The sequence below is a fragment of the Panthera pardus genome, unplaced genomic scaffold (assembly GCF_024362965.1).
Source record: "Panthera pardus isolate Hobbes unplaced genomic scaffold, ASM2436296v1 HiC_scaffold_8, whole genome shotgun sequence".
Classification (NCBI taxonomy): domain Eukaryota; kingdom Metazoa; phylum Chordata; class Mammalia; order Carnivora; family Felidae; genus Panthera; species Panthera pardus.
In genome coordinates this window covers 37188104-37212460 of record NW_026527013.1, presented here as the reverse complement: position 1 = coordinate 37212460, position 24357 = coordinate 37188104, and the positions used below count along the sequence as shown (strand labels likewise).

The following is a 24357-nucleotide window of genomic DNA, read 5'->3' as shown; positions in this document are numbered from 1 at the left end:
CTTTTTCCTGGTAACATAACTGGTAGTTTTATTTTGAAGGTTAACTATTCATATGAACTCCTTATTTGTTTTGTATATTAACTCTTTCTTGGAGATGGTCTGCAAATGTATTCTCCAATTCTGTAGGTTGCTTTTTCATTTTGTTGATGGTTTCCTTCCCTTTCCTTCCCTGTGCTTTTTTGTTTGATGTGGGCCCAATTGTTTATTTTTACTTTTACTTCGTATGCTTTTGGTGCCAATCCCAAAATCTCATTGCCTAGAACATAGTCAAGGAGCTTTCCTCTTTGATTTTTTCTACAAGTATGATGGTTTCAGGTGTTACATTTAAGTCTTTAAGCCATTTTAAGTAGATGTTTGTGTATCATGTAAGGGAAGAGTTCACTTTCATTCTTTTGCATGTGGATATACACTTTTCCCAACAGAATCTAATGAAGAGATGGATTGTCTCATATTCACCCATCGCTGGGGGTCACCTTTGGGGAGTCCGCTTTGTGGCAGCTCATTTCTTAGGTTCACAGACACCCATACTCACAGAGAAATAAACAGACACCACAAGCACAGAATCACACCCAGCCTCACCTGGGAACACAGGTATGGGGCTTATGGACAGATTCACACACAGACCCACACTGCAGACACGGCCACTGACACCCCGAGGAGAACACACACACACACACAAAGACACACACACACACACAAACACACACACACACCACACACACACACACACACACCACACACGGTAAGACCCAAAGGGGCAGCAAATTCACACACATAACCAATATATACACGTACAAAACCCAGACATACATAGACACTCCCATAAGGACACACATGCCCCCAGATATGTACATAATGCAAGGGGCTTTTGAAAAGCCATGGTCACGCGGGGTGTCCTTTGTGAGCTAACAGGGGCGAAGGCAGCTGATTGGTGGAGAGAGAGCATAAAGCGTCTGAACTGCTACGGCATTGCTCAAACAGGTGAAGACTTGGATGAAGAGAGATCTTCGTCTGCTCCGCCTGCTACTGACAGTCTGCTTAAGTGGCTAGTTGTGGCCTACTCATCTAGTGATTTACTGACCTGCTGAGCTACTAACTTGTCTGAGCCCTCCTCCCTCCCTTCTTGTACTTGATCTGATCCGGGTATTCTCCCTGACCCCCTTCTTCTCCTGCCACACCCCCTCCCCAATCCCATCCCTATTTAAACCCCGCCCCCACACCTCACCCCCTTTCCCACCCCGTCCCTTCCCCTCCCACCCCCACCACCTCCTCACCCCCATCTGCACCTCCTCTCTGGTGCCCAGGCGCCCCCTGAAAGACCAGAATATGAAGGTTCAGAAGCTACTTTTCTATATCCTCTTACTCGGGTATCCCGGTTACCCCAACACAAATGTGAGTACACATCCGACATCAGTGATTTCTTCCTTTTGTATTTATTTATCTTTTTCAGACTGTGGTTAAAAAACAGCTTTTTCATGGAGTCCTTGATGAGAACTCAGTTCTTTTTGAAAACCCATTAACTCAGGGCAAGGTTTCTCAACCAGCATGTAGGGCTTCTGGCCACACCTGTCCACATGAAGTTGTGGATCCTGTCTGGGCCACTTGGTCCAGAAGGAGTAGTGTTGACAGGATGGAAACCTGAGCTTCATAATGTCAAGAAAGAAGGACATGGGAAGATACTAAAAGCCACTGAGATCTTTGTCTTAAATAAGGGGCTTGTATGATGTTTGAATTATACTTCCTTAGGATCATTTTTAAAAATGTCAGAACCTCTATTGAATAAGAGCCATTTAATAGTATTAATAGTATTTTATACTATTAGATGGCTCCTGGAAGGCCTGTCAAGATTCTTCTTCAAGCTTTGCAAGTTTAGAGTCCCTCTTATACGTAGTTAGTTTTCCTATCAGCACGTTGTTCATATTTGTGAAGTTTGGTAGCCCTGGGAACCGTGGTGTCCGAAGTGTTGGTGTTGGAAAGTGAAATGTCGTTTGTGCTCTGTGCTTCCTGGTTTGTTCGCTTTTAGGAACTTGTGCATCAGCCCTCTCCCTCTGGTCTTAGAGGCTGCCCCCAAGGACTCTGTGTCCAACCAGCTAGATGACAAGCTCAGCATACATGAAGTGGCCTCAGCCTGCTTGGACATTTATAATAAGAAAATCACTAGGAGTGATGTGATGAGGAAGTGAATGCATTCTTGTCCTTTCTTTAGCCAACTATGTACAGAGTGTTGATTTACCCAAAGCAAAAAGGGTCTTGAATGTCCTTAGGATTGTCCAACTATAAAGAAATACCTGGTTGCCAGTGTGAATGTTTCATTCTATCATTAAAAATCAAAACCTGTACTCCCAAGAGCCTGAGACAGAGACACAGGGGACACCCATAGAGAAAAGTAGATTTCTTGAGATTGGCATGCACCAGATTCTTAGAGAGGGATCTGCAACGTCCCAAGGCAGGAACAACCTAAATTGAGGCAGAATCCTCCCACATGATACCTCCAGGCACAACAGAATCTATTCTGTTTCTTTTGAGTCTACGAAGGAGGAAATTTCTTGGTTCTGTTTATTGCAATTTCCCCCTTCTACCTAGGCTGCATCTCATAGATCAGTTCAGCTCTCTCTCCCTCCCTCATTTCTGAATTCTTGCACAAACTAACTTGTCTTGCATTTCCTACCTCCACCTGGTCATGACCATTGTCTGTGGGAACCAAGTGTTACTGGCTCCCTTGGATCTAAACTAGTTAACGGTAACTAATGGTATCAGCATACAGATAGCTGGCAGAGGTATCAAGAGTGCCCAGGACTTAGGATGTTTGCCATTCATGTCAAGATGGCCTCTGTCTTTGCCGCATTTGATCCCCATGATCACTGTGCTGACAGCCCCTGCTCTCTTGCAGACGGTGGCCACTCAAAGACAGTGTACATTTCCCAGCAGGACGCAATTTAGTGACCTCAGTTCTAAGAGCTGAAGATACAAATGGTACACATTTTGGAGGCTAGTGTATTGGCACAAAATTAAAGTTTGGTATGTGAATTAGTATGAATTGCATTTGTGAGTGTATTTTCTCCTAAAGGACTGGTAAGTCTAGTTTTAGTAAAATGATATGTGTTCTGTTGTTTTGGTGACCATACCCAGGACTTTTGTGTTATTTAGAAAGTAATTTCCATAGTTGTTATTGATTGATTTAGGTGCAACACTATGAAATAGGAACTTGAATTTATTGTATTGGCTATTTGGAGATGTGTGTTCAAGTAACTTAAAACCTCATAGATTTCATCAAAATACACAAGATCACCTGATTATGCAAACCTGTATTTACTTCAGAAATCTGACAATTTGGGCTGTGATTCAGATTCAAAGTAAACCTTGAACGTAAAACCTTCTGGGGAGCCTGGGTGGTTCAGTCAGTTAAGCATCTGACTCTCGATTTTGGCTCAGGTTTGTGAGTTTGAGCCCAGCATCAGGCTGTGTGCTAACAGCGTGGAGCCTGCTTTGGATTCTCTGTCTCCCTCTCTCTCATTCCTCCCCGCTCTCTCTACTTTCAAAAATAAATCAACATTAGAAAAAAGAAAACCTCAGTGTTTTTAGAAACTAAACAATAATGTAGAATTTATTTTTGCTGGAATAAACCCATATTATTATAAGAGCAGCTGCACATCTCTCAGTTATATCCATATCTGTAAACATCTGTCTCTATAACAATCTCATCTGAATCGCTAGTACATTTTTATTGTTACTTTCTCCCATCCTTCCGTAAATTTTGGTGTATTTTTGGAAATGTTCCAAAGGATTTTATCCAGGTACTTCATGAATGTACAACAGAAGTCATTTACTTCTTGTCTACTGAAAGGGTAAGGAACAATGAAGCCATCACCACAGTAAGATCGTAAACACAGTCATCACTCCTACAGGTTTGCCCCTGCTCCTTTGTAAGCATTGTGTCCTCCCTCTCCTTCAGGAGGAGGCATTTGAGAGGTGTGCTTATAACCTCCTGGAGGCTGGTTGAAGGTTTATAAAAATGATTCTTTGTGACAGATATTATAAATGTCTTTGCTATTCCTCATTATCTCAAATATTATTTCAGCTTGTGCCTATTTTGGCTGACCATTTCCCTCGTGGCTCTCGTGTCTTCGGAACTCTGTGGAAGCTTGCCGTTATTCCTGCCACCGTTGCAATTTGTGCATGTCTTATTTACCTCTGGAGAGTTGTCCTTGCTGTGAGTATACTACAATAACTTACAGATAGGCTTTTAAGCATAAGTAAGCAGAAGTTTTTTGGTAAGCACACATTTTTTACTAGACCATTTGTATGCACTCAGTACTTCAAATATCCCTTTAAGCACGGCATTCATTGCATCCCACAAATGGTAGTAATTCCAACATTCATTATCATTTAGATGGAACTATTTTTGTGATTCTGTGAAATGTCTCTTTGACCCTCTTCTTTTCGAATTTCTCTATTCTATCTCTATTCTCTATCTTCTATTAGAATATCTCTCATATATTTTGTAGTTTTTCAGTTGTCTTTCTATTATTGATGTCTAGCTTACATATGTGTTCTGAGAACGTATTTTCTATGATTTTGTTGACTTCAAGTTAAGGTGTATTTTATGACCCCGAATATGGTCTGTGTCAGTGAATGTTCTATATGAGCTTGAGAAGAATGTGTATTTTTCTATTGTAGAAAGTGTTCTACAGATGGTCATGGATCTAGGTGATTGGTGATGCAGTTCAGTCCAACTGTGTTCTTAAATTTGAATACCTTTATGCTCAATCTGTCAATGACTGATAGAGGGTGTTGAATTCTTTCAGCTATAAAAATGTATATGTCTATTTCTCCTATCAGTTGTATCAGTTTTTGCCTCATGTATTTTGGCACTCTGTTGTTAATGCATGTACATTAAGGATTATGTTTTCTTGGAGAATTAAGCGTTTATTATTGACCTCAGTATCTCCAATAATTTCCCTTACTTTGTACATGTTTTGAAGGACAATTTATGTGCACAGAATTCTAGGTGGATGGGTTCTTTTCTTTTAACAGTATAAACATTTCATTCTTCTTGATTGCATGGTTTCTGAATTCTGAGTATTTTTTGTCCTGGTTCCTCTTGGGTAAGGTGTTATTTCTTCCATCTCCCTGCAACTCCAGCCCCCAACACTACCCCTTAGCTTCTTCCAAAATTGTTTGTTTTCAAGTTTCTCTTGATTGAATAGTATATGTCTAGGGATAGTCTTGTGTTTTTTGTGTTTTTTTGTTTTGTTTTGTTTTGATTTGTTTTTGGTTTGGTTTGGTTTTTTTGGAGGGGGGTATTTATCCTGCTTGAAATTCTTTGAGTTTCCTGAATCTGTGGTTTATGACTATCATTAATTTTGGAAAATTCTCAGTCATATTCACTTCAAACGTATAAGTAGGTATTCCCACTTTGTGTATGTTACACCTTTTGTCATTGTCACACTGGTCTTGGATTTTCTCCGTTGTATTTTTAATTTTTGTGTGTTTCTGTTTTGGGTGTTTCTACTTGACATTTCCTTCTGCTTGTTGAGTCTTTCCTCAGCTGTGTTGTGTGTGTTAGTAAGTCCAACAAAGGCATTCCTTATTTCTGTTATGATGTTTTGGATTTCTAGAAGTCCTTTTGGATCCTAGAGTTATCGTTTCTGTGCTCACATTCACCACCTCTTCTTGCATACTGACTACTTCTTCCATTAGAGTCATTATCCTATTAATCAGAGTGGTTTTACATTGCCAGCCTGATTATCCCACCATCTCTGCCATAGGAAGTGTGATTCTAATGCTTGCATTCTGTGTTCAAAATATGTGGTTTTTCCTTTTAGGGTACCTTGTTAAGTTTTTTGGGAAGCTTGGGGTCACGTCCTTGTTTAGAAAAACTGAGGTGAAGGCTTTTAGTGTAAAGTTTTGTCTTTACCTGGCTAGGTTTTAGGCTGAGTTTACTCCCCTATGAGACAGGAAGGAGGAAGAGCATTGTCGTTGAGTATTACCCTTCATCTGTATTGCTTATCTTCAGGAAAACCCCATTAGGCTTTGGAGAAATAGTTTCTGTGGAGGGCAGGCCTTCTAAACAAGAACAGAACAGCATGAGTTTATTTATAAGTGGCTGTTTTTTCCTCTTTTCCTGCCAATTTAGAAATCTTTCCCTTCAAAAAGAAAATATGCATATTAAGTATTTGTAGGGCCATCTCTCTTTCCATTTCCCCTGCTTCGGAAAGGAAACGTGACATTAAAGGACTATCCATGGTTTCCTGTTTGCCCTCCGTAGATAGACTTTCCTATAACAACATTTTTATGACTCACTTTTTGATACCATGATGATATTCCAATATCCTGGCAAGATGTTGGGGCTCGCTTCAGCATCATATCATCATTTAAAACTTTCAAATAGGGATATACGTCCTACGGATCACGAAAATGTGTCTTCACCTTTTGTTAAAGGAGAGTCTTGCCTAGATTTTATTGAGCTATAATTCATCAGGGGATGACTTGGGTGTGGGTGTTACTGGACCACCAAGACCAGGTTCTCCAGTCTCAGTGTCTTAGTAATGAACACTGATCGAAAGGGAAACAAAGCAGGTGGCGTTTATTAGAGATAGGTTGTATACAGTGGAGCCAGCAAGAAAGAGGAATATCGCTCCCCCAAAAGGGTGGTGTGCCAGGCTTATAAAGGCACTTTTCCAAAGGGTGAGGGGCTGGGAGTGGGGAAGCATCCTTCAGTCCCACAGTCACTATCTTATGGTTGTTACTTTTCAGTGGACACAAGACAATCACAGGATGTCTTTTTCCATGGTTGACGTCCTTTTAGAAATACTAGTGCAGTCAGGCTTTAATTGTTATTTCTACTTTTGCCCAGACAACCATTACTCCTTAATAGCTGTTCTCTCTTTTGTTCACTTTTCCAGAAGTTTCCAGTATGGAAACTGTTAACCCTTGCCTTAGACCAGTGCCTTTACAGGAATTAAGATCCTCTTGCTTTTCTTATACCTTCTCAATGGGAGCCCTTTCTGCTTTGTTTTTGAAATGTTAGTCATCATTTCTTTTGGTGCCTGTGCTTTTTCTCTAGCCATGTTCCACTCTCTTTCTCATTTGATGATGTGTTTTTGGAAGACCCTCTGTTTTTAGTGATCTAGGAAAATCATAGCACCTGACATGTTGTAATTGTTTATTGATTCGGAAAGCAGCCAACCCTGTGTAACATTTCAGAAAGCTTTCTAGAAAATGAAAGAAGCGTATGTTAGTACAAAGGTTTTCCTTTTCTTTCCTTGCCGCTTCCTTCCTCCTTCCCATCCCTTCCCTTTCCTTCTCGCCCCCTACCATCCCCCTCCATCTCTCTCTCTGTCTCTGTCTGTCTCTTTCTTCCTCTCTCCCTTTCTCTCTCTCTCTTTCTTTTTTTCTTTTTTTGGCATTTCAAATGATCCTGGGTTCTGGACTTCAGTGTGGATGTTGGGTTTGACTACAAGAGGAAAACAATCAGACAAATATTTTATTTATGTATTTTTAAAACTGTCTGCATTATGCACTGACAGAATTGAATATTTTGATATTTATTTAATATAATGTAAATCTATCTTTTGGTCAAAATAAGCTGTGAATCTTTATGCTTTTATCAGAAACGGTTTATAAAGAATCATGAACTAAATATGAAATTCTACTTTTTTCTTATATTAATGTTGTGAATTCATTATGCTGAAGAAAATGATCATTGTAATTTCATTGGATGGCATGTCAGTATTTTATCAGGAAGGAAAAGTTTTTACTATTAACATGTTTTGACCTCAAACTTAATTTTGTTTCTTCCTCTCTCAGACACAGCCTCCAGTACATCAAGGTAAGATTTTAGGTTTTAGTAGTCTTTGTAATTTTTTTTCATTACTCGTGTTTGGTGTGGGTTTAAATTTTTTAACTAGGGATAAATATGGTGACTTCTGATGTCTAATTGACTTGTGAACTCTTGAAAACCTTTCTCTTCCCTGTTAGAGGCTAAGTGACAATGTGGAGGGATTTTCCTCTCTTAAGACAAGAGACCAGGGGAGGAAAACATCACAGGAGGAAGGAGAACAGAATGAGTGTGATTTTGCATAGAAATGATTAGGAAAGAAGTGATGATATGAGCCTGAGGTGTGGAGTGAGTACTTTGCCATGACCTGGCTTTTGGTGAAATGTGAAGATGAGAAAACCCTCTTTGAGTCTGTCAAGAAGCCTAAGCATAGAGAAGAAACCAGGTATTGCCAGGCAGGGTGTGTGTCACAGGAGAGGGTTAAACCAAGGTTTTGAGTCTGAGGTGGAGGGAGCCATTCATGCCAGGGGAAAAGTGAACTTGTTGCAAATGGCGGGTAATCTATTCTGCACGGACCCCATGGACTGTGGTGATTCTGTGGTGCTGTCTGTTGAGAGGCAAGGTGGCTACCTGACGCTTAACAAGCCCTCAAAGACTGGTTGGTGTTGATCACTGTAAATGCAGCGGTGGTGGTGATGAGAAGAGTGACCTCAGGGCATGAGAGCTCTCGCATTGGGCCAATGTAAGAGGAGTTTGCACTTTGTGTCTGTTAGAGGAGTCAGTGTTCTAGAGCTTACACGTATAGGAATGTCAGTGAAATGAGGTTTCTTGGGTTTAAAATGCTGCTGAAACTTGCTTTCTTCAGGCACAATGAGAAAGCTAAAAAGTTAGTTACACCCATGTGTCAGATCATGTGTCTGTGCTGCTAATACAGTGGGATTATTCGATGTCACTGGTTTGGTAACAACCTTAAAAATTGTTTTATCTCCTTTTAGTTAATTTACAGCAAAAAACTGCAAAGATCAACCCGTTGGAGAAAGAAAACCCAGAGCTGGCTGAAGCAATATCCATGTGGGAAGAGAAGGTAGCATTGCCCTTTCAAATATTTCTTGTGACTTCATTTTGATTAATTTTATCTCTTGGAGTTCATCCTACTGACCTATTTCATGTGTTCTATAAATACTTCCCATTCAAGACAAGCTTCACAAATGGAATAAAAAACTACCTTTTTATTTGTGAAAGGAGTCACACATTAGACATAGGCTTATCTACCACGATGCTATTTTTGAATTCTGATTCCTTTTTCATATGTTTTGTATCTACATCAATGAATTAAAGATACATCTTCAAGAAGCTAAGAGAGAAAGTAACATTCACTCTGCTGAAGCTCTTAAGTTGAAAGTAAGAATCCTTTCTTTGCCTGGATTGCGTTCTAAAAACACAAGTAAAATTAATGAATTGTTACGACTCATTCAACATGTTTTGTTGAAGGAGAACATCAGAAAAGTTGAGCACTTCGATAAAATTTTAAATGACACCCTTCAAAGTGCACATGTTACTTTGCAATCAGAGAGAGAGAGAGAGAGAGAGAGAGAGAGAGAGAGAGAGAGAGAGAGGAATGTCAAGAATCAGGAAGTGCTAAGAGTTGGCTGCTTTTACTGTAATTTGACTTTGGAGACTTTTTGTTCATTGGGTGAGGTGAGCATAGCATATTCGCTTGCTGTTTACCACAGTAGAGAGTGGGCCTCTGGGAGACAAAGCTCCATCTGCACAGCTGGAATTTCACTAGGACCACCATGAGGAGTTTGCTGTTTCAAGGACTAGGAAGTATGTTTTATTTTCACAACTAGGTCATTACCACATCATTCAGACCTGCCCTCCAAGATATGGAGAAAATCCCCCAAGATAGTTGAGAGATGAAGGGCAATAGCAAGTTGTATACTGCCTTCTTCTCTTAATGCTCAGCAATGTTCAGTGTGAATAGAGGAATATTCTCCTAAGAAAGCCATTTGTGAGCCCTTTGACTTGAACTATTTTCCATGTTCTTTGCCTTCTCCTTGTTGTATTTATGCCCCAGGATCTTTCTTTGTTGCCATGCACAGTCCTGTTGCACTCACATTGTTGTGCGATCATTATTTCTTGAATGTATTTTCTCCTATCTGTCCTAAAGTCAGAAGATGCAAACGGTCAATTTGAGGATCCAGAACTGAGAGCCTTGAAGTCCAATAAATGTGAACTGGAAGGTATGTTGTCTGTTGGGGAGAAATCCCCATGTGGTGGCAATGACTTTGCATTGGGAAGGGAAAGAATGCCTTCTTGCCTTCACACTAGTTGCCCTTTCCTGTCACCCCCATACCAAGTCTCAGGTCATATGCACATGCACAAAATAATCCATTTTTTTTTTTTTTTTTTTTTTTTTTTTTTTTTACAGAAAGGAAAAAGGCCCTGGAAGACGTTTATAATTCTTTGAGTTCTCTTACAGCAATCAGGGAAGAAAAAGCCAAAAGGCTGAAGGAGAGAGCAGACATCCTTGATAAATCCTCTGAAGAAAGAAAAATGGCTACAGCAAAGTAAGACGTTCATGTGATAATGGTCCCGAGTACTGTTGTATGAATGAATGTGGTGGCCGCTATAGATAAATATATTTCTTCTAGAATTGGATCCAAGAGTATTTTTGCCAAATGCATTCAGGAGAATTGTGCCTGCCCTTCCTACCTGGCTTCCTATAACCTGCATTTTCCTTTCTGTCCTTAGTGCTTGTCACACATTCTTGTGTCATGTACTTGGGGTAGAAGAGGGAAGATACTGGCATTAAGCACACTGATAACAGGATCCCCTCCGGATCCATTTACATTGTCCTATAGGTTTCAATCCCATCCCATGGTCTTATCAGCCAGGAATTAGGTCATCTTTGTTCAGCACCAGACTTGGGTCAAAAATATTTAGGGAAAACATTGAATTATCTTGCTGCAGAAACCATGGGAGTTTCTTTCTAGACTGTGGGTTGGGATGCCATCAGTACTGCATCTCTTCATCCAGTCTGCAAGTGAGACTCGTACGAAGTGTGTCTTCATGGGTTCATTAGAAATTTGGTGCCCCAGGCGCATGTTTCTTCTTTTGTCCAGTATTTCCTTTTGTTCTCAGGAGGGGGGCCTTTAGAGCCCCTTATTCACATTGAAAAGGAAATGCTTCCTTGTCTTCCCTGGAGACTCAGCTTCTGTTAGTCCTTTCCACACCCGGGGTGGAGCCTGCTCTGTCTCACTGGCATCTTGTTTTTGTTAATGTGTAAGCTCTTTGTGGGAGCAGGTAGAGCACCCTGACCACCTTCTATCTTCACCCCCTTACAACAGAGCCTCTACATTACAGCCACCCCAGAAAACACTTGCTGAAGGACTACCTGAGAGGCCAGAAGGAAATGCATGTACCTTTCTCTGTCTAGTGCTTTTGTGTCCACTACTAACAGTCTTTCAGTTTTGCATGTGATTCTTGACTACATCCAGTGCCAAGTTGAAACCCTTTAAAGCAACACCATGCACAAAATAGTCTGAGGGCAACACAGCAAACCAGCCTTTCTAAGCATTTCCCTTTGCTGCCTTCACTGTCAATGAACTGAGTCTTGTTCAAGTAGACTGACTCCATGAAGTTGATAGTTTTCCATCTGAAATCTGTTTCCTGAAGATAAGAGCCTGACTGTGGGACAGTTCACATCATGTTATATTTCAGCATATATTGCCACTCTAAGATTGGCCTTTCCCTCCACCAGGATCTTTGAAAGAGGGGGCAGGGGTTGCACTCCTGAACCTTAGTGATGTGTGGGAGTGATTTGCAATGCTGGTGAAGCCATATCCTGGAAGGCTGTCTTTCATACTCAGTGTCTGTGTCAGGGTACAACTTTTGGACTGAGATTCAGTGCACTGCCCCGTGGAGGTGCAAGGCAATGATGATCCCCTGCCTCATCCTAATGGGTACAGTTGGTCAGGCACAGGTTTTCACACTGACCTGGAATAGGCCTTCTCCATCTCAAACAAAAGACCAACTCTGGGAAGGCACAAGGTGCAATGTTATTTGATGACTTGACGATGAAGGAGTAGAAGCAGAGAACTAGACAGGCGGCTCTGATTGTAGGCGACTTGGCAGCAGACGGAGGTTGAATGTTCTTTAACATTAAATGGGGTCTTCATTTCTCTGACTGTGTTGTCAGTCTGTGCATCGTTGGGGGAGGGGATAGGGATATTGGAATCTAGGCGTTAAGAGAGCTGAGAAGGAAAAAGGCAGAATTTCTGGACCTTGGCTACTGGACTATGTATATATCTTTCCCATCTTAGGAATCTGGATATGACAAACTGTGAACTAGTGGCAATGAAGAATCAGATGGCAACTGCAGAGGAAGATCTGAAAATAGCTACAAGGGACATACACAAGTGCAAGTGAGTTCAGATACTAATTAGCAGTGGCTCATGAAACCCCTGTTCGTTTCTTAGTTCTAACCTTTGTACAATGGGTAGACTCCATGAATATAGTAATATAAACACAAATTCAGAGGACATATCCGTAGAGAATTAACAGACAGGAAAAGATAAGTATTAGAAAGAATAAAACAATTAAGTTACTAAACATTTCTGGGTCTCCAGCATTGACCTGCCCATGTAGAAACTTCATCCGTGCCAACGTTCCTGAGGGGTGGTGTCAGTTGTCATAATCTATAGGAAAGCAGTGTGTCATAGGATGAAATCCTATCCATCAAGAAGGTAGTACCACCTGATGGTCCTGGTCTTTGCAACCCTAGGAAACCTGGTGAGTACACAAGTTAAAGGAGAATAGAGCTTTATGTTGGCTTTATGATGAAAGTCACTTGTCACCTGATGAATTAGGGCAAGATTGAAAATGGAAAAGAATTCTATGACCTCTGAACCCTACGGGCTTGGAATGATGAGTAAGGAGAGGATGGAACAATAGCTTTGGTTCTGCACATTTATAATTGTGTGAAAAGTGTTTCATGTGAAAGGATAAATTGTATTGGGGGAAGATATGAGGATGATGGGAACATGAGCAGATTATTTATAATCCTACCTAATATTAGACCTTATTTGATGAAACCAATTGTATCTCACAGACAGCAAATTGAACAAACACGAGAACAGCTGCAGAAGGCAGAACTCACCTTCACACACCAGGTAACGTGAGTTCTGCCTGACATATTGAACCCTTAGTACCTCATGTGGTTGAGTGTAGTGGCCCTTGGAATTCCTAAACACGGACTTTTCATTGTTGCTTTTTCAGGTCGCAGTTTATGAGCATAATACTCAGGACACCTGGGTAAGTGTTTTCTTTTTTCCTCCTCTCTCTCTTTGGTGCACAGTCTGGCATGACTGAAGGTGGATGTGTTTTTCTCCCCTAGATCAAGGCTCGGATCTGGGAGAGGAAAATGGCGGAACAGAGCCGAGAGGTTGCCCGCTTGAAACACAGGTGTGCGAGCGTGACATGAGTTTTTATGGGTGTTTTGAGGGATGACAGCTGTGCTGTTTAGTGTCTAGTCAGAGGACGTGGCGTTGCAACTCTTACAGAAGTCCATTCTTTTTCTGTATCTAAGACTGGATGTGATGGAAGGAAAGAGGCTGCTTGAGAGATACAGGAGACAGAGACCAATGCCTGGAAGTCCAGAGATGCAGAACTCTGCGAGGAGAGGTAAGGGGCACGTGGTGATGTGCAGGAGCCTCATTTCTGCGGCAAAGCCTTTTCCTGTGGGTGATCATCGTGTGTCCTGGACAGAACCGCAAACACTAAGGACAGCAGGTGGTCTGAAGGGGTGACAGAAGGGTCTTCTCCGCTGGTACTGCAAGCAGTGAGGCACTTCTCCCTGTGAATGGTGGAGCTCATGCCCCTCCTCTGACTGTGACCCTCCCACCTCCTCTAGCATCCCCCTGTCTGAAGAGCCTGGAAAGGATGACAGGACAGGGGTCTCATCCTTCTTCCCACCCGGACTCAATGTGAAGACTTTAGTTTATTTGAGGAGAAACTCATTTATTTACTATTTTCATTGCTCCTTTATTTTTATTTTTGTGAACTATAGACCTACATTCCTGAATCCAAGCTCCAAATAGCTTCGTCCTCTGATGTTATCAGTGCAACTCTGCAGCTTCACGGCTAAACACCCATAGTTTTCCTTTTCTCCTTAATATAATATCAGTCAAGTTCAGTTCCATTCAGAAATAGTTACATAATACCGGCTCCCATGTGGAAGGCAGCTTATAGATGAGCTGAAAGAATGAACAATTTGCCTGGAGTCAGAAGAAACACACCCATGCTCTTCTGTGGAGGGTTTTTTGATGTTATCCACCAACTGACGCTCTCATTTTAATTTTTATCTGAAATGAGATGCTGAGTTATTACCCCTAATGTGTATTGAGAAATGGCTGTTTTGGTGACGATTTCCTGATTTCTCTTTGAGCTGCCCTGTTGAAAGTTATTTGACTAATTATGAAGAACATGAGCCAGGACCCTATGGTTTCTTCATTAAGATATGATGGGATGGATCTCCCCCTTATCACTGGGGTCAACTGAGGCTTGTGGGTTACTCTCTGCCTCTCCTCCTTGTCCTGAGTGTGGGCAAGAGTTTAACACGTCACAAAATGTGGTGTTTGTGTGAATTCTGCAGAGTCTACTAAAATCAGAGTAAACCTCTATCCCTTTTAGAGCCTTCAGCCGAAGCTGGTGTCACTCCCATGAGTCACAACAACAAGCAGTCTACCAACAATGCCGAGAAGGACAAGGTAAATGCTGGGGCCATTTTCAGTTGTAAGTCTGTCAGGAAACCCTCCTTTGCGGAACAGCATGCTCTGCGGCCTTATCCCTGTTTTGTGTGTTGTGTGATATGTCTGCCTATTTATATTTTCCAAATTCACAGCCTGAACCTAAGACTCTACAGGCTTCTGTCTTTTCAGCCTGTCATCTTTTTTCTGGTCAGTTTAGTAGCCAAAGGAACTTAGAAGTTGAGCACCTTATGGCTTTTCCCTTGTTGTGTTCAAAATAACAACAACAGGAAGATACACTGCACTCTATAGCAAAGTCTCTAAGCTTGTTGACTCCTAACACACTACCTCTCTGTGGGATCAGTGTTGTTGTTATTTTCCTCTTTCTGGTCACACGATTCATGTGTGAAGACTATCTGTTAATTGTAAACGTGAAAAGACTTCCCTCCATCTTTATATTGTGTGCCTTGTACAATTTATGATGGTTTTAGACAAAGTCATTGTCATAACTCACCACCTTCACGTCTTCATGGGTAAATGAACTGTTTGGAATCCTTTCAAGCAGTATCTTAGGTAAAAGTATTCTGAACACAAGGTCCTTCAGTTTTATTCATATGAGCAGGTTCTCTTGTGTCTCCAGTCAGTGTTAGAGCTGATACCATCGCTCATGACACATCCCTGGAAATGTATACCAAAGTCAAAACACATTTACATTAACTGTTTCACGAATGTCTGCCTCTTTTTTCCCATAGGATGTATTACTCTGTGTCTTGTAGTGTACACAAAATCAGAATTCCTTATGAATTCAGGTAAACACTTGTGGGCCTAGTACTCATTGATATGTAATATGTTCCTCACAGCAAACATTTCCTCAGGTCCCCTACAAGACTCCCGGCATCCCCAACTCCCGAGTGGTTTCTTGGCCTTTGACAGCACTTGCAGAAAGTAGGAAGACCTCTTTCTCAGCGAGGGAAGCAGAGGGGGCCAAGTGTGGGGCCGGCAGGCAGAACTTTTTCCCAAGAGTAGCTGTCATTTCATGTGCAAAGAATGAGCTGTGTATTTGCACCCAATGTTTTTATGTTCGGAATAAGGCAAAAACAGAGCTTCTGCCATCACTGTAGTGGAAGGATGCAAGGTGATCCTGGACATGGATGTCTGCCTGTCTGGAATATGCTGCTTCATTAGTTTGGAATTACTTATTTAATCCTGTAAGAGGGGATCATTTTGTTCTAAATTCTCAGACATGGGCAGGGACATGTGGTGACAGTAGTTTAACCGCCTGCGTTTAGTTGCCTAAGCTGTAGGTGGTACCCAGTGGCAGGGACAGAGTTTTCAGGTACTGATGCTACTCTCTTGGATCCTGGTGGCAGAGAAGGGGGCAGGTGCTGGCCCGTACTTCTATGGGTTTCAGCTGCTTTGGGGATTGGTTCTCTTGTGTGGCATCTGCACGTAGCTGTCACTTCCGTTCTGCAGGGCAGTGTGGATCCGTGGCAACCTCCTCCATTAACTGGAAGATTCTGCACACCCTACTCTAGAGGTCACCCTTTGATCTGGGCACATCCACCTCCTGTACCAGGTTTGGGACCACCCCGAACCCCTCCACCTGCACCACTTGGTAAGATGATCTGGGCAGTATGAGTTGGCTTGCTAAGAACCTTCATCTAATTTTTGTTGTTGTTGAGTCTTTTTTAAAGAAATTTGTTAATGTTTATTTATTTTTGAGACAGACAGAGACAGAGCATGAATGAGGGAGGGTCAGAGAGAGGGAGACACAGAATCTGAAGCAGGTTCCAGGCTCTGAGCTGTCAACACAGAGCCCGATGTGGGGCTTGAACTCACGCACTGTGAGATCATGACCTGAGCCGGGGTGGGATGCTTGACCGACTGAGCCACCCAGGCGCCCCGTTGTTGAGTCTTGTACAAGGTGCAGAGGTGGTACCACAGATCATTGCAATGCAAGGAAAATGCCTGCCATCATCACCACATTCCTTGAGTTTCTCATGATTGACTTATCATCCTTGTGTCATTTCCCCCACCTTGTGTTGGTACAGGTGTCTCTTGTGGAGATGGAATGGGGCTGTATGCAGAAAAGCAGGCCTAGCGCTTCAGCAGATGTGTGCCATACACAGTCCATGTGCTGGGCGGTGGGAGGCATGAGGCTCCGCCTAACGTATATCCATCCAGTTGAGCCCCCAGTCATCCACAGTTGTTTGAGGAGTTATGAAAACACCTGAACCAGGGCTTTTATGGGTCTTCATCAGAGTTTAAAGAATGGTTCTCCCTTTACCTTGGGATCACCTGAAGCATGCGGGATACCCTGTGCATGTGATTTGGGATCTGACTGGGCCAAAGAGTTTCAGTTGCTTGAGGAATGAGGAGAGTGGTTTTGGTTTTGTGGGGGGTTTTTTTTGTTTGTTTTTGTGTTTTTGTTTTGTTTTTGTTTTTTTAATCTCTGCACAATCTACTCAAATCAGAATAAACCTCCATCCCTTGTAGGGCCTATTGCAGATCCAGATGTTGCTCCTGTGAGTAACAACAACACTGACTCTACTAACAGGACCACGAAGGACAAGGTAAATGCTGTGGACATTTTCAGTTGTAACTCTTTGGCAAAACCCTCCTTTTTCTGTTCAGCGCTCTCTCCTGGCTTTGTGTCTGTTTTGTGTGTTGTATGATATGTCTGCTTGTTTTTCTCATTTTCCAAATGCACAGCCTTCACCCAAGAGTCTACAGGCTTCTGTCTTTTCAGCCTGTCATCTTTTTTCTGGTCAGTTTAGTAGCCAAAGGAACTTTGAAGTTGAGCACCTTATGGCTTTTCCCTTGTTGTGTTCAAAATAACAACAACAGGAAGATACACTGCACTCTATAGCAAAGTCTCTAAGCTTGTTGACTCCTAACACACTACCTCTCTGTGGGATCAGTGTTGTTGTTATTTTCCTCTTTCTGGTCACACTATTCATGTGTGAAGACTATCTGTTAATTGTAAACGTGAAAAGACTTCCCTCCATCTTTATATTGTGTGCCTTGTACAATTTATGATGGTTTTAGACAAAGTCATTGTCATAACTCACCACCTTCACGTCTTCATGGGTAAATGAACTGTTTGGAATCCTTTCAAGCAGTATCTTGGGTAAAAGTATTCTGAACACAAGGTCCTTCAGTTTTATTCATATGAGCAGGTTCTCTTGTGTCTCCAGTCAGTGTTAGAGCTGATACCATCGCTCATGACACATCCCTGGAAATGTATACCAAAGTCAAAACACATTTACATTAACTGTTTCACGAATGTCTGCCTCTTTTTTCCCATAGGATGTATTACTCTGTGTCTTGTAGTGTACACAAAATCAGAATTCCTTATGAATTCAGGTAAACACTTGTGGGCCTAGTACTCATTGATGTGTAGTATGTTCCTCACAGCAAACATTTCCTCAGGTCCCCTACAAGACTCCCGGCATCCCCAACTCCCGAGTGGTTTCTTGGCCTTTGACAGCACTTGCAGAAAGTAGGAAGACCTCTTTCTCAGCGAGGGAAGCAGAGGGGGCCAAGTGTGGGGCCGGCAGGCAGAACTTTTTCCCAAGAGTAGCTGTCATTTCATGTGCAAAGAATGAGCTGTGTATTTGCACCCAATGTTTTTATGTTCGGAATAAGCCAAAAACAGAGCTTCTGCCATCACTGTAGTGGAAGGATGCAAGGTGATCCTGGACATGGATGTCTGCCTGTCTGGAATATGCTGCTTCATTAGTTTGGAATTACTTATTTAATCCTGTAAGAGGGGATCATTTTGTTCTAAATTCTCAGACATGGGCAGGGACATGTGGTGACAGTAGTTTAACCGCCTGCGTTTAGTTGCCTAAGCTGTAGGTGGTACCCAGTGGCAGGGACAGAGTTTTCAGGTACTGATGCTACTCTCTTGGATCCTGGTGGCAGAGAAGGGGGCAGGTGCTGGCCCGTACTTCTATGGGTTTCAGCTGCTTTGGGGATTGGTTCTCTTGTGTGGCATCTGCACGTAGCTGTCACTTCCGTTCTGCAGGGCAGTGTGGATCCGTGGCAACCTCCTCCATTAACTGGAAGATTCTGCACACCCTACTCTAGAGGTCACCCTTTGATCTGGGCACATCCACCTCCTGTACCAGGTTTGGGACCACCCCGAACCCCTCCACCTGCACCACTTGGTAAGATGATCTGGGCAGTATGAGTTGGCTTGCTAAGAACCTTCATCTAATTTTTGTTGTTGTTGAGTCTTTTTTAAAGAAATTTGTTAATGTTTATTTATTTTTGAGACAGACAGAGACAGAGCATGAATGAGGGAGGGTCAGAGAGAGGGAGACACAGAATCTGAAGCAGGTTCCAGGCTCTGAGCTGTCAACACAGAGCCCGATGTGGGGCTTGAACTCACGCACTGTGAGATCATGACCTGAGCCGGGGTGGGATGCTTGACCGACTGAGCCACCCAGGCGCCCCGTTGTTGAGTCTTGTACAAGGTGCAGAGGTGGTACCACAGATCATTGCAATGCAAGGAAAATGCCTGCCATCATCACCACATTCCTTGAGTTTCTCATGATTGACTTATCATCCTTGTGTCATTTCCCCCACCTTGTGTTGGTACAGGTGTCTCTTGTGGAGATGGAATGGGGCTGTATGCAGAAAAGCAGGCCTAGCGCTTCAGCAGATGTGTGCCATACACAGTCCATGTGCTGGGCGGTGGGAGGCATGAGGCTCCGCCTAACGTATATCCATCCAGTTGAGCCCCCAGTCATCCACAGTTGTTTGAGGAGTTATGAAAACACCTGAACCAGGGCTTTTATGGGTCTTCATCACAGTTTAAAGAATGGTTCTTCCTTTACCTTGGGATCATCTGAAGCATGCGGGATACACTGTGCATGTGATTTGGGATCTGACTGGGCCAAAGAGTTTCAGTTGCTTGAGGAATGAGGAGAGTGGTTTTTGTTTTTTGGGGTTTTTTTTTGTTTTTGTGTTTTTGTTTTGTTTTTTTTTTTAATCTCTGCACAATCTACTCAAATCAAAATAAACCTGCATCCCTTCTAGGGCCTTTTGTAGATCCACATGTTGCTCGTGTGAGTAACAACAACACTGACTCTACCAAAAGGATCACGGAGAACAAGGTAAATGCTGTGCACATTTTCAGTTGTAACTCTTTGGCAAAACCCTCTTTTTTCTGTTCAGCGCTCTCTCCTGGCTTTGTGTCTGTTTTTTGTGTTGTATATGTCTGCTTGTTTTTCCCATTTTCCAAATGCACAAGCTTAACCCATGTGTCTATGGGATTCTCTATTTCCTGCCTGTCATCTCCTTGTGGAAGGTGTAGAACCAAAGTGCCTAGGGCTGAGCACCCAAGGGCTTTTCTGGTATATACCTGGAAATAACCAGGGAGGAAGAGACCACCCTCCACCTGGAAGTCTTTTGGCATGACTTATTTTTTCTGGACCTCCTCAGTGTGGAATCATTGCTCTTGCTGTTTCTTCCTGTTCTGTTTCTGTCTAGGGGATTAATGTGTTCAGAAAATCGGCAGTTATCCTTATGTTTTGAAAATGCAAACTGCCTTCACTCCAACTTATATTTTTGTATGCGTCATTTAGAGTGGTCGTAGACAAAGTAAATTTAATACCCGTCAACATTCAGCCTTTCTGGTTGTTTTTTTTTTTTTTTTTTTTGTAAACGTGCTGTCTGGAATCCCTTCAGGTGTGCCCTGGGTATACATATTCTGAACTACGAGAGGTGACATATTTGTCCTAGAAAACACGCATTGCAACATGCGTGGTGAAGAGAGACAATCTGCAATTACCTGCATTGTAATTCTCCACTGTGTCGTGTTCACATGAGCACGTTCTCTTGTGTCCTGTGTCACTGTCACAGGTGATACATGGAGATGTACAGCAGAAACAAAAGTGTATTTGTGTTAATTCTGTTATTTAGAATTTCGGCTCATCTTTTAGAGAACAAAAGTACCCTGTGAGTTTTACTGTATTTAACTGAGAAGTACCACTGAATGAAAATAAATTAGCTAAGCCTACCTAACATGTATAGGTAACATGTTTCTCTAAGGACATGCTTTTCGAGGTTCTCTGTATGACCTCAGTATCCCCATGCCCCAACATGTCTCTGTGCCCATGGATAGCACTTGCAGAGAGGAGAAGATTTCATTGTCGGGAGAGAAGCAGATCGGGCACAGGCGGGGGCTTAGAGGCAGAGCTTTGAGCCACGATTGCTGTGATTCCATGTGTGGAGCCTGGGATTGTAATTCCTTCTCAATCTGTAGTTCTTCACATACAAATAAGCAGCCTCTGTGGTGGAGGTGGATGCGGGGTGGAAGGTGATTCTGGACTTAAATGCCTTCCTATCAGGAATATGCTATTTTATTAATTTGGTACTCATTCCATAAATCCTCTAGGACAAGAGCTTGCTGTTCTACATTTGCCCACATGTGGGAACACTGGTTTGTCCCCATAGCATCCGTTCCCCACCCCCAAAGCATAAGTGGAACCCAAAGTATGGGTAGAGATTTTGGCGCTGATGCTGCCCTCTTGGAACCTGGTGGTGGGGAAGCTGGCAGGAGATGAGCACTGCTTCTTTGGTTTGCCACTTTTTGCTGATGTTGGTGCTTTGCTCTGTCCTATGAACATAGCTTTCATTTCTGTTGCGCAGGCCATTATGAATGCAAGAGGGCCTGGTCCTTCCCCAGGATCGCCTTGCAGGCTGTCCCCCATGGACCACCCTTCACCACCAGTCACGGGCTATGGGCCACCTCCGCCTCCTCCACCAGCTCCTCCACGTACTAAATTTGGTAAGATGACCTGAACTGGATGAGTGACTGATAAAGCGTATTCGTCTTCTTCGTGAAAGACTTGGTGGCATTGATGTAGGGATGCTTGTGAGGGCTTGGCCATTCAACTGCAAACCTGCCTGAGGACAGTGTCACATATCTCAAGTTTCTCAGGACATAGTGTACAATGGGCTGTGTCATTTCCCTATAATGAGGTCAGCTGTAGGTCTCTCTTGTCTACAAGAAAGAGGATTTTTATACAAAGGCAGATGTCTCAGGAGTACTGGTGCCTGTCTTAGACACAATGTTTTGAGCTCCGTGAAGGATGAGATGCACCCCTAAGTGTAGGTGCCTCAGGTATCCCGTCTGAAAGGGGGCACATGCATTATATGACACAGACCTTGTGGTCACCATAGTGGAAGTACCAGTGAAGGATCCAGTGCAAAACTGGGGGAAACTTGAATCATGCAAGAATAGAAGGGAAGTTGAGCACAGTAAGCAGAGTTTGAGGAGGTGCAGAGGGGACGGCATTGGGGTCAGTAGGATGGACTTGGAGGCCATCTCTGGCAGGGCCCACAAACTGGGAAGGGAGCATGAGGACAGTGTAAAGTCTGCAAAGGACTGCTGCACGGGTTCAACCACAATGTAGAATGCAGTCATCATCTCTGAAATGTCAACGTTACCAAGTGCAACTAGTTCATAATCTAAATAAAGTTTGTTGTTTCCCTTGGTTTTCTGAAGGGTCTGGACATGTACGAAGAATGTTCTGGGAGACTTGGGATATTAAACTTAGTCTTAGGAATCGCTTGTCTGCCTAAGTTTGTGTGTCTCAGTGAGACTAAATGTGAAGGCACGTTGTAGATCAGCTGTGCCGCTTCCTTGGCCTTCAGCCTGAGTCAGACTCTTGGTGGGAAACTCAGGGGCGAGGAGGAGCCGCCCCTGCTGTACTCTGGTCACCACACCCATGCGTCTGCTGTCACCACCCTGCCTGCAGGTTTGCGCCTCCGAAACTTCCCTCGCAATCTCCTGAGGCTTTGCCTGTGTTCCTGCTGTGTCAGCTCTAACACCAGCTCTCGGCGGTCATCTCAGAGCCTCAGGTTTGTAATCTGAGAAACAGGGACAATGTTGGTTTCTGAGGTCAGTACGATGAAGAGGTGAGAAGCACTTAAGGAATTTGTAAAATGTATGGGATGAGTGGACACTCACCCTTCTCAGGGTGGAAATGAATGTATCTCCACACAGAAGGTCATCGACAGATGTTCATCCAATTTCATGAAACTAAGAGTGTAATGCCTGAGGCTGAGAGGTTGGCAATCCCTGTTTCAAAAAATACGGCAAAGACCCCTGTGTTTTTTCTTTTAACATTCAGGTCCTACTTTACGAAAAAGAAAAAGATAACTGTGATACTGTGTACATTCAGGGATCTATATCTAAGATTTGAAGACAGTCATAATCCCTTAGAGGTAGACACACAGATGCAGCCACACAATTAAGTGTTCATCCAAGGCCACAGATATATTGTTGAAGACAAAATACATCGAGGAGAACACAAGATCCCATTGCAATAACCCAAAATCTCGTTGCCTTACAGGAGAATGTGAAGTTCGAAGAGGACCCTGAACTGTGACCAATAGGCTGTGGTGATGTGATATATTTAGAAAAGTTGTCTGATATGCGTATTTGACTGAATTCTTTCCCTGACCATTCCTGTCCCCTCTATTTTGTTTTTCCTCATTTCCCCTAATAAACCCATCACAGTTCTGTATCTCTGTCATTATCTGCTTCCAGGAGGACCTACGGTCATTCTGTGTTGATGTACACAGTGTGACCCCTGTATACACGGTCACAAACAGGTAGAATCTACAGTTATGGGGCAGAAGATAAGTGTTTGAATTGTATTGACTGCCCATGTCCCGCTGGTTCCTTCTGGGGTGGTGGCCACAACCTTCCTCCAGATCTGGTGACAGTTGTGTTCACTCGTCCATAGATCCTCGCCAGCACGTGGCACTTCCTACTCACCGTGGTGTGTGCTGATCAGCAGGGCAGCTATCAGCCCCCAGGACATGGCTGATTCATGATTGCAAGACGTGGATGAGGGGTCAGCAGTGTCTCGGGTAGAACAGTGAGGAAACCCTGCATGAATCCACATGTTGTGGATTTGCCCACGTACCAGCTACCTCACGGTAGCACCAATCCAGGTGGGAGCTGAGGTAGACTCATGGTAGTAGTTGTGGGTGTGAGTCTTATAATGGCCCATATTCCTCTCAGTGTTTTCTGTTTTTATCTTTTATTTTGATGCAATGTTTATTTTTGAGTGACAGAGAGAGCACAATTGAGAGAGGGGCAGAGAGAGAGGGAGACACAGAATCCAAAGCAGGCTCCAGGCTCTGAGCTGTCAGCACAGAGCCCGACGCGGGGCTCAAACTCACAAATCCTGAGATCATGACCTGAGCCAAAGTTGGACACTTAAGTGACTGAGCCACCAAGTCGCCCCGCCCCCCACTGTTTCCTTTTTGAGGGCCTGGCAGGGCAGATGTCAATGACATGATACCCATTCCTTCCGCACCACCAAGGAGGAGTTGGGTGTAAGCATGTGACTCTTTCCGGGTCCTCAAAGCCCATGCATTCTGCCCCAGAGCCCCTGACTCCTGCTGGGCCCTCCTTCCTCCCAGGTTATGGAGGCAACCAGCCTCCATCCACGTTGGGGTCATGGCTGGGCCACCAAGGGCTCAAAATCTGGCTGTCCACATGCTTCCCTGCGGTGGCTGGGAACAGCAGTGCTCCAGTAAAGGTCAGCATGAGCAGCTTCTCTAAACAGGATTCTCATCCACTGTGATCAGGGCCTGAGCTAAAACATGACAGGGGAGAGGGGGACACAGGAGATGTGGTGCTGTTTCCTGGACAGGGCTGCACAGAGCAGAAGGCCAAGGGCTGCTAATCTCTGGATTCTGGATGGTAGGTGAGCAGTTTAAAACACCACAGCCTTCTCTTACATCAAAAGAGAAACCTATATCTTCACCCAGCCTTCCTCTGGTATGAAGAGATGACAA

The 24357-nt window shown here is 43.3% G+C and overlaps 1 protein-coding gene and 1 long non-coding RNA gene across 2 annotated transcripts; both read left to right on the top strand.

The window, feature by feature from the left end:
• Positions 1-922: 922 nt before the first annotated feature.
• On the top strand, positions 923-9378 carry LOC128775701 (uncharacterized). Its single transcript, XR_008420654.1, has 3 exons — positions 923-1392; positions 4079-4210; positions 7810-9378. It is a non-coding gene; the product is annotated as an uncharacterized LOC128775701 (long non-coding RNA).
• Positions 9379-9923: 545 nt separating this feature from the next.
• LOC109261239 (transport and Golgi organization protein 1 homolog) lies at positions 9924-23072 on the top strand. Its single transcript, XM_053896705.1, has 13 exons — positions 9924-10023; positions 10212-10350; positions 12106-12207; positions 12894-12954; positions 13061-13096; positions 13179-13246; positions 13371-13465; positions 14474-14550; positions 16003-16144; positions 17026-17102; positions 21190-21328; positions 22302-22404; positions 22899-23072. The coding sequence occupies exons 1-13, from the start codon at positions 9924-9926 to the stop codon at positions 22906-22908; spliced, it is 1149 nt and encodes a 382-aa protein (XP_053752680.1). The 3' UTR covers positions 22909-23072.
• Positions 23073-24357: the final 1285 nt, after the last annotated feature.